The 12,671-nt window shown below is 29.8% G+C and overlaps 1 protein-coding gene across 1 annotated transcript in view; it reads left to right on the top strand.

Annotated features, from left to right (window-relative positions):
- The first annotated feature begins 7,359 nt into the window (after positions 1–7,359).
- The window catches only part of LOC111374557, a 9,627-nt gene continuing 4,315 nt past the window's right edge, over positions 7,360–12,671 (top strand). The window contains exons 1-2 of the mRNA XM_022997236.1: positions 7,360–7,432; positions 8,021–8,148. Coding sequence (XP_022853004.1) covers positions 7,360–7,432; positions 8,021–8,148 — 201 coding nt within the window. The remainder of the gene's footprint in view (positions 7,433–8,020; positions 8,149–12,671) is intronic.

Raw genomic sequence — 12,671 nt, 5'->3', positions numbered from 1 at the left:
ATGGGAAATATACACAATTATAAGGCTATAAAAATCATATATCACAACTAACAATCTTATAAAATATTTTCATAAATCAGGTGATAATTTGAATATATTAATTTGTAATAATATATATAATTATAAGATATTCGCTATACTCTCCGAACCCCTATCCCATCCCCATCCCCCAATTGCAATGATATTTTCTACAGTAATACTCTCTCTCTCTCTCTCTCTCCAAATTTTTTCTCTGTAATTACAAATACCCTCTTATATGTAAGTAAGAACGATAAAGTTATCAACTTTTAAAAAATGTTCTGTCAAAAGCCGCGCGAATCAACATAAAATAACTGCAAGCAATACTCTGTCTCTCTAATTATAAATTTTCTATTTCTATAAATACAAATTCTGTCTTTTTATTGTCATGCAAAGAGCCAGTGGTGAGAAAGGAGGAAAGAAGGAAAGGAAGAGAAAGAATGAGCCTACCAAACTTAACTAGAGCAAATGAATTGAAGATGACAACATTTGGGATAAGTAGAAACGGTGCCGTTTTGTTTTGATTGAAATTTTAAATAATCAATTAAAAAAAGGCCATTTGCATTTTGTTTGGAAAAATGCGTTGGTATCGGTAGGTGACATTTCGTGCCTTATGTAATCGTTTAACATTTGGATATTTCACTAACGGAATATGGGTAGGTGACATATCGAACATTACCAACGGATTGCATCTGTTAATAATTAGAAATGGATTATCCGTTGGTAAGTAATTCACTTTCAACTACAATAATCAACAAAGAATTTTCCATTGGCAACTATGATATCTCTTTATCAACGGATATTCTGTTGGTAAAAATAATTCACTTATCCCACATCGAAAGTTCACAACAAATTCTTTGGAGTTATCCTCTATAAATTAATTGCGTGGTTAAACAATATTTTGGCTTTTCAATTCAGTTGATTAAAAGCTAAAAAAAAAAATTAGAATTATTAAATAAATAATAATAAAAATAATAAAGAATTTTTTTTTTTTTTTTACCATGTCTCATACCTATGCGGCTATTTATAATATTGATTTTTACCAATTGTAATGATAGACATTTACCAACAGAAAGTCGGTTGATATTGGTTATGATTTTTACCAGTGAAAATTTCGTTGGTAAAAGATTCACACTTTACCAACGAAAAATTTGTTGGTAAAATATTTACTCTTTACCTACGGTAGGATCCGTTGGTAACTATTAGCGACCCTTAAATTATCAACGGATTTGCGATTGCAAATATTCTGTTGGTAAAGAGTAATAACAACGAATATCGAGGTTTCTGGAATGAAAAATCTGTGCCTGAAGCCATTTTTTTAATAGTGATTTAACATTATTATTTGCTTAACTCGATCAATTAATTTTAAAACCATTTCTATTGAAAATAAAGTGTTTCCCATTTCTGTCTAAGGAAAGCTACGTTATATGTAACAAATCTTATAATATTATGCCAACATTAAAGTTCCTCTCTATGTTTAGTTTACGGTCAAAGCCTAATACTTTCATCTAATGTTTTTCGATAAGTGCAATATATGTACAATCGCTCCACCACATTGCAGTAATATGGATATTAAATAAAGTTGAGAGTACATTTTAATTTGAACCGTTATAAAATTATCTTAAGTCGTAATAAATAATATTTTATAACGCGATTTGCTGATTGTCAATTTGATTAGATAGCTTTCTTTGCATTAGAAGGGGAATTAAGGAGCTAGAAATAATGTACATAATGCGTTATTATATTATCTAGATCCTCGCAAAAGACAATTCGAATCAAAAGTTCAAAATATAATTCATTTAGATGTATTTACTAACCAAATATATTAACAATATCGTACACACCAACTTTAAATGTTTCAACTCAAATCGTCGTCATGGTATGACAATTTGTTAACATTATATTTGATAAATCTATGGCATGCCTGAATCGTGATTGCATTCAATTCTAAGAAAGATAAATCTTCAAAAGAAAAATGGAACAAATAAGAAAAATGATCATATTTTGTAGGCTCATACTATAGGAGAAAATATAGATACAACCAATTATGAAACTCTTGAAGAGATTTAAGTACTTGAAATATTGAAACGAAGACATTTCGATAAGCTATGTTGCAATGAAAAAAATAGAATTAAAAATAAAAAGTTGTTCACAACATTTTTGTACATGATGTATCACTTCATATTTTGAATAGCAAGGATATAAAAATAAATTTGTTGAAACATATTGATTGAATAAATGATTGGTCAAATAAAAGGAAGTTATCATAGCAAAATTAAATTTATTAGAGAAATCTAAAATTTCTAGACTTACAATCAGAATATCTAAAAATATATACTTATGTAAAAAGTAAATGAAAAAATGAAGTCATAACATGTAATGCACAATTTTCAACATAATGAATTTTGTAAAGATGTATTTAATAGATAAATTATCATGTGATAGATAAATCACAAATCTCTGTCTTGTTAATTGATAATGATAAATATATAATAAATGTGATTATAGGTAATTCATTTGAAATGACTTTAATACTAAAGATCTTATGTTTGAAGTATATAATTCAAGATATTATTGTGAGGAGAGTAAATACGTATTGTACTTCTTCTTTTCTTTTTTTTTTAATCAATGCTTTGTTCATTTGAATTTTTGTGTCAGGATTTTTAGAAAACTATTGTATTAGCCTTTTTCCTAATAAAGTTTCAATGAACTATATTCTTTGTATGATTAATATCTATAACATACAAGACAGTTACCTCAAAAATAATAACAACAAAATCTATTTTTAATGGACCATCACAATGACTATAGTCAAATAGGATAGAATATGTTTCATGCAGACGGTACTGCTTGAAGACTTTAGAAAACAACTGAAACATACTTCATAAAAATGGTGATATTGAAAATATTGATGTGTAAGGCATGGATAAATTCAAGGATTTTCAAGTACTAAAATCAGGGAGAATATTTGTACTATTATTAATTTGTTCAATTTTTGTCCCATTGAATTCTTTTGACAAAGTTTTAATGAGACAACATTTTATTATTAATTTTTTTATTATTATTTGTACTATTTTTTTCCCTATTATGATATTTTCTCTTATTGGATTTTCATAAAACTAGATTTTTAACGAGGCAGATATTACAAATAGTCATAAAAAGGGGTAGTGTTGTAAAATTATAGGATAATTATTGATGTATATTTAGTCCTATCAAGATACTTATATAAGTTTTATCTACTCTAAAAGAGTCCATTTTATTTAGATGGTAACTCTTCTTTTAAACCCTATAAATGAGTCATTTCTTATAATAAAATTATGCATTTGAGTTTTGGCTCTTTCTATTTCTTTTCTTATAGTTCTTTTTTGTTTATTTAGTTTTATAAAAATATTTATTATCTAAGATATCTTTCTACATTATACAACATAATATCACACAAAATAATTAAGTATTAATGATACCAAAAATATGCCAATTAGGTTATAGTTAATTGAGGACATTACTCCTCTAATCTTCTACCCAAAATAACTAAGCGACTTATATTGACACCACATTTTTAATAAAATTATTATAGTTTAATTGCAGTAAAGAACATAATTTGTATTAATTGTCAAATTTATGTCCCCAGTTTCTTTTTAATAGCATTTTTATCCTTAATGTTTTGCGTTGTTCCTAATGACAATTTTCATCCAAAAATTAAGATTTGTCCTTTAAAATGAGGGACAAACATTTGATCGTAATCTTATCTTTTTTGCTTATCAAAAAATACGAGGCAAATAAGTGTTCTATCTGAACTGAATTTTCGAAAGGAAATTGTCATCGTGAACAAGATATCCTAATTAATAGAAGGTTATCAATGAAAAAATATAATGGAAAAGGTTGAAAACATAGGCATGTCATCGACTTAAGATTGTGGACAATTCGTGCAATTAAAAAGATCATGCACTTATAAAAAAATGTGGTGTGAATATATTTAACTAATAATCTAAAATTACTTCCACGCCTCCAAAATACCTTCACCTATCCACTAAAAATATTAGAGCAAAGCAAAATAATAATAATAATAATAATAATAATAATAATAATAATAATAATAATAATAATAATAATAATAATAATAATAATAATATCCTCCAATTCTAGAATATCTCGCTAACTTTTACAAGTGTTAAGATTTGGGATTCATCTTAATAAGGTCAACCTTATGAAGAGGAGTGTCACAATCCTTTATATATTGATCATTATTTCGGTATTTTACCGATGTGGGATTATATTCCCTTAACATGCCCCCACAAGATGGTGGCTCTTTTGAGCATACCAATCTTGAAATTCGTGTGCTCATTTTTTGAGACTTAATCGGATCCAATCACTCGTTGGAACTTAATGGGCTCTGATACCATGTTAAGATTTGGGGTCCATCTTAATAAAGTCAACCTTATTAAGAAAAGTGTCCCAATCCTGTATATATTGGTCATATTTCGGTATTTTACCGATGTGGGATTATATTCTCTTAACAAGAAGTATCGGTAACATGTACTTCCATCATTTGAGTACACTTAGAAAAGACCAACTTCAAGTTCAATACTAACTCTTGATGTTAATTTTCTAATTACGATAACTTTTTATGCACAACAAGTGTGTTAAACCTAATTCGGGGTCAAAATTTTCTCATCCACAAATTCATGTAATCATCGAATATTTTTCAATTTTTTAATCTAATGATAGTGGGTTTCGAAATAAATATACTGAAAGAAATCTTAGACATAGAGCTTTAAAATGTTCCAAATCTACAATAATATTGAAACAATATGATTATTTGCAAAATTCAATTTCAATATCTTGTGAAATTCAACTTTAATAATTTAATATTTTATACATTCCTAAGTACATTTATAGTAGTGGATGGTAGTTAATGATAACGTCACCTCAACAACTATCACATAAGTCTCTTACTCTCCATAAGTAAGTCATAATCCATCCATAAAATAATTATAAAACGTGGACAGCAAGTTTAATTATTTATTAACAGGAAAACTGAAGAAGTTGATTATTTTATTCCCTATTACGTTTATAATTAGTTAGTTATTTCCAATAATAGAATATCGTACAGTGATTGTCAAATCAAAATCCCCGATGAAAGCCAACACATTGTATTTTATTTGATAATAAATTTAGAGTAATTTTAAGCTCATGATTGGTCTTCATTTATTTTTTTTACAAAAAAACTTTATTTTCAATTACAGATTTCATAATATTCATAACTTTTATCAAAATTCAATCATATATTTTATCAATCTTTCTTAAAATCTATTAAAAATCTAATTATTATTCAAATCAAACAGGAGCTAAATATCTGGTTTCATCCCTTCTAAACCAATATAGGAGATAACGGCAAAAACCCGATTTCAGGGATGATTATTCAAGTTTGTAATTATCCACAAATCTTGGTAATTTTCGGACTGAAATTATCTCTAACATCTTTCAATTCAAACCAAAAACCCGAAATCTAACGTCGCAACCCAAAACGTGCAATCGCTACGTCAATCCATCCAAAATCACATATTCTTAGCTTGAAAATGTTTGTCACAAGATCATCATTGTTGAAAGATGCCTCAGCACCGAAGACGGCCTAGATACACCAACAAGTTATCATTCTTTTATCTCCAACATTTGAAAGAAGTTCCAAATGATCTCGAGAGAAAAATATGATAAGTGTAAAATAATATTGAAATCTCATTGAACCGTGAAATTGAAATTTAAAAAAATAAAACAAAATCGATACAATTTAATAATGTATACAATCCTAGAGTATTGAATAAGATTTTACACATTATTGGTGAACTTAAATATTAGAAACTCAAATTCGTTTGATTTGTGATTTTCAAGTTGATTTCAGTTTTTAATTTTATAAAACACTCCAATTTTTTTGATTTGATATTTTTCAAAATGTATTTTTGAAAACAAGAATAAATTTATGACATAAAAGTCAAAACATATGTTTGACATTTTGACACGAAAAAATCATTTACCTTGCAAATGTACTCTAAACTCTTCGACAATCCCCTTTCCCGTCCAGCTCTCTCAGTGCTCTCCTGTGACAATTCACATGTCACCGTTTTATGCCCCCCAACGTTCCAACTTCTTTTCGGTACCATTACTACTTTTTCTTGTAGTTGGTATTGATTAGCAGCAAGAATAATATTATTTGCAGTCATTCACTGTCGCAATCGTTCTATATGATATACATATGACAGATTGACAATAAGTGATTTAATATATGAGGTAACAAAAACTATCACATTAATATATCAAATCACAAATCGTCATGTAGGATGCCACGTGAAACGACTGTCGCAACTATGAATAACAGTACTCTTAGCGACAATTATATGTTTAAGCACATAAGTTTCTTCTTTTTGTCCCCCGAAGAATTAGAGTTCTGATTTTTGTTTATTTTTTAAAATTTATTTATCTGGCAGACTGTCAAAATATATGATTTTCCGAAGTTGGATTTTTTTTTTTTTCATTTTCCTTTGTTTTTTTTCTTATTGGAAATTCCTTTTGATAGGTTGATGCTGGTGAAATGGAACAAGAGATTACTAGATCACAGAGAATTTGATATACTAAGAGGGTGTTTGGTAGGGATTAAAATTAAATTTTTTTAGTAAACCGTGATAGAAATTTTTGAAAGGCGTGGTTGAAAAATTGTGAGACCCAAAAAAGATATAGTTAAAAATGATTATTTGACTTTGACTTAAATTAAAATTAAATTTTAATCTATACCAAATGGGTTGAAAATAAGATCATAAAAATGGGAAAAAGGAAAAAGAAATGGGTAACTCTTTTATTGCAAAACATTGAATAAAATAATTGTTAGAAATTTTAACCAAACGTGTTTTTCAAAAACGATTCTTAGGACGACAACCAAATGCATCTTCTACAATCTTAAAATAGGCCTCAAACAAAAATTCAAAATTGAAAACTAAAACACAAATCAATTGAGGTTGAGTGTCTTCTGAAATTGAAATTTTAAAATTAAGATTAACACTGTTTATATTCTTAAACTATTGTTTAAGATTTTGACATAGATGGTGGATATTATATTGGTTGTGAATCAACTACTAGTCTATAATTCTCTATAATCCCTCGTATCGGTCCATAAAATAATTTGGAAGCAAGGATAGCAAATTGAACGAATATGTTTGATTGTGCTTAAAAGCAATATTTTTAACGAATAATGCTTCTTGTACAGAAGCTGTCTCACAAAAAATATACAAAAATTTGAAATTTCCATGATGTGGCACAAAAGAAATATTGTTCAAAACAATTGAAATCTGGTCAATGCCCAAAAGTAGAAACAAAAGGTCAAGGAAGTCAGACCCCTCCAACCGCCAGATTTCTCCCGCCTATTCCGGTAAGTTTTCTCGTCTCTTCCCAGATTTTCTCGTCTCACCTATTTGTACACATTGACGGCAGCTGCTCCCCCATAGAACTGGACTGCGAAGATGCTGATGTCCGATTCCTGTGACAGTGAAAACCTGTCTTCACCAACTTCGAAAAACCCCCCAAGTGAGCAGCAGACTTTTTTGTCGGTTCAAATCTTATTTCATAATATGCTTGAATTGGATTTCGGACATAGTTTATACTGCAATTTAGACATTCGAAATAGCAAAAGAAGAAAATATTGGGGCCTTGAAGCATTTTTTCCCTTTTCTACTACAATTTTTTCCTTTTCGACAAACTTGAGCATTTTTTTTCCAATCCAGTTCAATTTTGTATTACATTGTCAAAATGGGGGATTAATGCATTTGGTATGGTTTATGATTAAGGAGCAAATTCATTTGGACATTACGGTCTGATGAATGTATTATTTTTTGTGCAACCGAAATAAGATGCTCTTAGGTCCAACCAAAGAGATGACCTTTATATTACATTTTCAATTGCTTATTTGACCGAAATTCATTTATGTTTTGCTCAACCTTTGCCACTTATTGTGTTGCAGTAGAAGGTTCAATGGAAGAAGTACGCGATGAATTTTTGGTAGAGAGAGGCGTTGACGAGAATGTTGCGGGCAATGTGATATTAGTGGAGAAGGAAAGGGTAGGAAAAGATGGTTCGATAGTGCCTGAGGTACCGGTGGTGGGTATGATATTCAACAATGAAAAAGAATTGTGGGGTTTATACAAAGGATATGCATATCGTATAGGTTTTCCAATTAAAGGAAGGAATTCGAAACACTACACAGTCGGTTCTAGTGTAAAGCCATCAACGACCGTCGGAGAAGACGACGACACCATCTTGAAATCGACAACTTTGTTGCGATTTGTGCACTCGATTATGTGACAAAGGTGAAGATGTTAGGTTATTTGTTGTTTGACGGATTCACGGTAGCTGAAGTTTGGGAGGACAACACCGGCGACATCTACACTAATTAAAGGTTTCAGATGGATAGGGTTAGATGAGAGGAGGAATGGATTGGAAAAAGTGGGAATAGTGTAGGGTTTGTCTTGTTTTTAGTCAACATTCACGTGGGTTTTCAGATAATCATTCAGTATTTTAGTAATTTATTCTTATTTTATTGGTTTAAAACAAGCTTGACATGTCATCTAGAAAAGTTCTGTGAAGCAGCTTCTGTACGCGTAACACATTGATTTTTAACGGTTAAAAACTCAAACTGAAAAGCAGCTTAAAAATTACAAAAAGTGCTGTTAATTAATTGAAGCCCAACTCATTGTATTAGGTCAGAAACTTTAATTGCTTGGAAATCGACAGAAATAGCAGTAAATTGGATCATTTACCATTTTAGCACTATTCTTTTTTGGCAAGAGTACAAATGATTTTGAAGGTAGCTTCAAAATGCGCACACACTTAATATTTTTTAGAACTAAAAGATAAAAAATGAATTGTCAAGTAGGGTCGACGAAATTAAAATTAAAATTAGAGCTGGGCAAATCTCTGGAATCGAACTGAATCCGACGGTTCTTTCTCAAGTTAAATACCCGAACGGGTATTTGAATTAAGAATCGACGGGTATGGTTCGATTCTCGGTTCTAGACCAAGAACCGAATATTCCTAATTTTTTTTTATATTGAATAAATCAAATTATTTTAATTTTTTCTAAACAAATTAACAAATTAGGTGATTAATTGATACTTTATCTCCTAAGCCCTAGCCTAACTAGCTTGACATAATCCAACCAATTTCTAAGTCCAATTTTTTAGCCCAATTATTTGTTTCATTTCTAATTTTCAAATTTTTAACCCAAGTGCCATTTTTTGTTTTTATTCTTCCATTTTTTAGCCCAACATCCAAGTGATCCAACCCACTAATGACTAATCCTAAATAAATTACACACATTATCACCTACACATAACACATCTGACATTCCAAAACTCAAAAAGATGTATAAAACATTTGCCTCCGAGTCCGAAGCTATGAACTCCGGGGTCCGATGGCGACCCTCGACCGTTGATCATTTGAATAAGTTAGTGTGTAAGTTTCCCTATATGTGATTGGTAAATTAATCTTGTTGGACAACTTGTTATATACATGTTAAATTGGATTACGTTAATTTATAAAATTACGATTGAATTTGTTATTAGTTGTATTTATGTAGTGTTGTTATAAATGTTAAAAAATTTAATTATAGTACAGAACCGAACCGAACTCGAACGGTTCTATAATTTTATTTGGACTCAACGGTTCTATTTACTAAATACCCGAAATTTTTGGTTCGGTTCGATTTGGTTCTCTTTAAAATCGAATCGAACCAACCCGCGCCCAGACCTAATTAAAATACACAAAAAAAAAAAAAAAAAAAAAAAAAAAAATGAGCTAGGCCGAGGATTTTTTTTGTAGTAAAAAAAAAAATTGCAATAAATTTAAAATTTTAATTGTTACAATTAAGAAGAGTATCAAAATTTCTGTCTACATGTTTAGATGGTTTAGCAAATCTATAAGACATGGCATCATTTCACTTTGTTCGTCTAAATGTTTCTTCTTCTTCTTCTTCTTCTTCTTCTTTTTTTTTTTTTTTTTTAGGTCTTAAATTTTTATTATTATTTATTTTATTTTTTTGTCCAAGCTTTATCAAAATCCTTGCTTATGACAGAGGAAAACCGTAGTTACAATACTAAAAAAGCAGTCCAAATAACAAGTAAGATCTCAATAGACACCATTACCCAAAACTTCAAATTGGATAGTTCACTTCCTTAAATAAGCCATCCCCAGCATATCTAGACGAATTAAGCCTCGAGCAAGCCTTGACAAGTTTGTTCAGTTATTAAAATGTTTCTTATTATAATTTATTCACCGAACTTAAAAATTATTGTGATTCTTGTCAATAAAACTCACCTTTTCAGCCTTTGAGACATTTTACATAGAGTATGTGCGAAAAGTTAGCTATAGATTATATGGTGGCTATGCGATTTTTATTTTTATTTTTTATTTTTTTGCAGATGAAGAACTTAAATTGAAATAGAAGTAAAAGGTTTATAACCAAATTCGAAAAAACTTCTTTATAGCAAGATTCTAAAACCTGATTCAACCGTTTTGAAACCACCAACCACTATAAGAAACTATAGCTTTCTCGATCAACCAAAAATTAGTCGGCGAAAACGCACTAATAAAAATTAGGATTAGACAAAACTTTCAAATCGAACCTTTTACTCTAATTGACCTAAGTTTTATCCAAATCTGTTACTTTACCGTAGTGCCGTTTCTACAATTTTGGAGAAGTCTAATTGAAGCTCGACAACGCCTTTCTTAATTATTTTGAGCTCGCCATTTTTCTCTTCCTGTGATTTTAACAATCAAATTTATGAAAAACTCAGTAAAGAGAGATACAAAAGACACATAAGATTAAACTACTTTATTTTGTAAGAGCTAAAGTTGAACATATCATTAGTTGAATTAATTTAATTTCGTAAATATTAAAAAAATTAATTATAATATGGAATTTGGGAACCGAATAGAACCGAATTCAAATGGTTCCATAATTAAAATTGGACCTGACGGTTCCACTTATTAAATACCCAAAAATTTCGGATTCGGTACGATTTTTTTCCCAACCAAATAGAACAAGTCAAAGAAATCGTCTTTGCTGACCAATGTTTTCTCGACCAACCAAATATTAGCCACTGAAAAAAACATGATATATTTTTACAACGAGAAATGACCTCACTCCCAAGATTTTTATACAATTTCTCCTAGAGGATCATGAAATATATTACAGTATCATTCAATAATTCGTGTGAAATTGTTATCATTGGTGTACTTTCTTTTGTTTAAATGATATATGTGTGAAATAAAAAGAGTGTGCAACCATGTCGGATAAAACTTGCCTTGTTACGCGTCCTATGTGATTGAAAGAATGCCTTTTAAAATCAAACCAAATTGGAAAAAAAAAAAAAAAAAAGGTTCATGATAGGGACTTATTACTTCTTGAATTTTTCTACAAGTACAGGGGAAAAAATGGAATCTTACAAGTACTACGTCGGCACCACCTATATGTCTGCTTTTCTTTTGTATTTTTATCATTTTCCAATGATAATATATCAAGTATTCATTTGTTTGATTTTTGTAAAAAATAAAAATAAAAAATAAAATAAAATAAATTATGTACCTATAAAATTGTTCTTACTTCTTGCTTTGTCATTAAGTAGACATGATTATATTAACTTTGTATTTGAATATTTTCCCCCGACTAATCATGTCAACTAAAAGTGGAGTTGAAGGGATGAGAAAAGAAACCGATCACCAAGTTTATGACTTGCAATAATAATTGGTGTACATAAATATGTGTCTGCCAGACTAGAAATCACGGCCAAATGCATCGTATTGCAACCATTGCATAAGTCCTATTTAAAGGATAGGTTGATTTGCTTGCAGATAAACTACTAGAGGGTCATCAATCAAGTCTAGTTGAAATGAATCCTATTTATGTATGTATGTATCTTTTGTCGTTCCCTATCTTAGTACACAAATAAAAACTCATAAAAAGATTTCAGAAGTCCATTTCTTAACTTCAGTACTTCTTACCAAAACCATCCAAATTGTATAAAGATGTGAGTAAAAAGCTAAAAATTAAAAGGAAAAAATTAGAGAACATAGTAGAATTAAAAATATCAAAATGAATGGCTGTGAGAAAGGAAATAACAAGGCCCTTGCAGCACCTCCAATAGGGATTTAAGCAAACCGTCAACCAATCAATTCGCACCGAAACCATCCATGTAAAATTGTGGATCCATCAACATTCGGTTTCAAATCGAAGCGAATCGTTTTAAAGTTAGGGTTTAGCTTAGGTTTTGATTATCTAAAATTCATTTTGAAGGTTTAGGGCCACACATACACAGAAATTAATTATTACCTAGTCAATTTTAAGAATTACAGTATTTCTCCAAAAATACTATCTTCCACTCATTTTCCTCCCAAAAAAATCCAAATCCCCACATACCCAAATCGATAGCGTAAACCCAATTTCTGTAATCTCCATGAAACCCCAAATTTGATATTCCTATAAGGAAACGCTCTAATTCTATGCAAAAACTGACAGATGTATAAGTTTGATGGTGGTGGTGGTGGTGAGGTTTAGGATATGGGTGTCAATATGTGGTGGTAATTGTGCTGACGGAAATTGGAAATGTAAGTTTGAA

The sequence above is a fragment of the Olea europaea genome, unplaced genomic scaffold (genome assembly GCF_002742605.1).
Source record: "Olea europaea var. sylvestris unplaced genomic scaffold, O_europaea_v1 scaffold126, whole genome shotgun sequence".
NCBI classification, from domain to species: domain Eukaryota; kingdom Viridiplantae; phylum Streptophyta; class Magnoliopsida; order Lamiales; family Oleaceae; genus Olea; species Olea europaea.
This window is presented reverse-complemented; position numbering and strand designations above follow the sequence as displayed.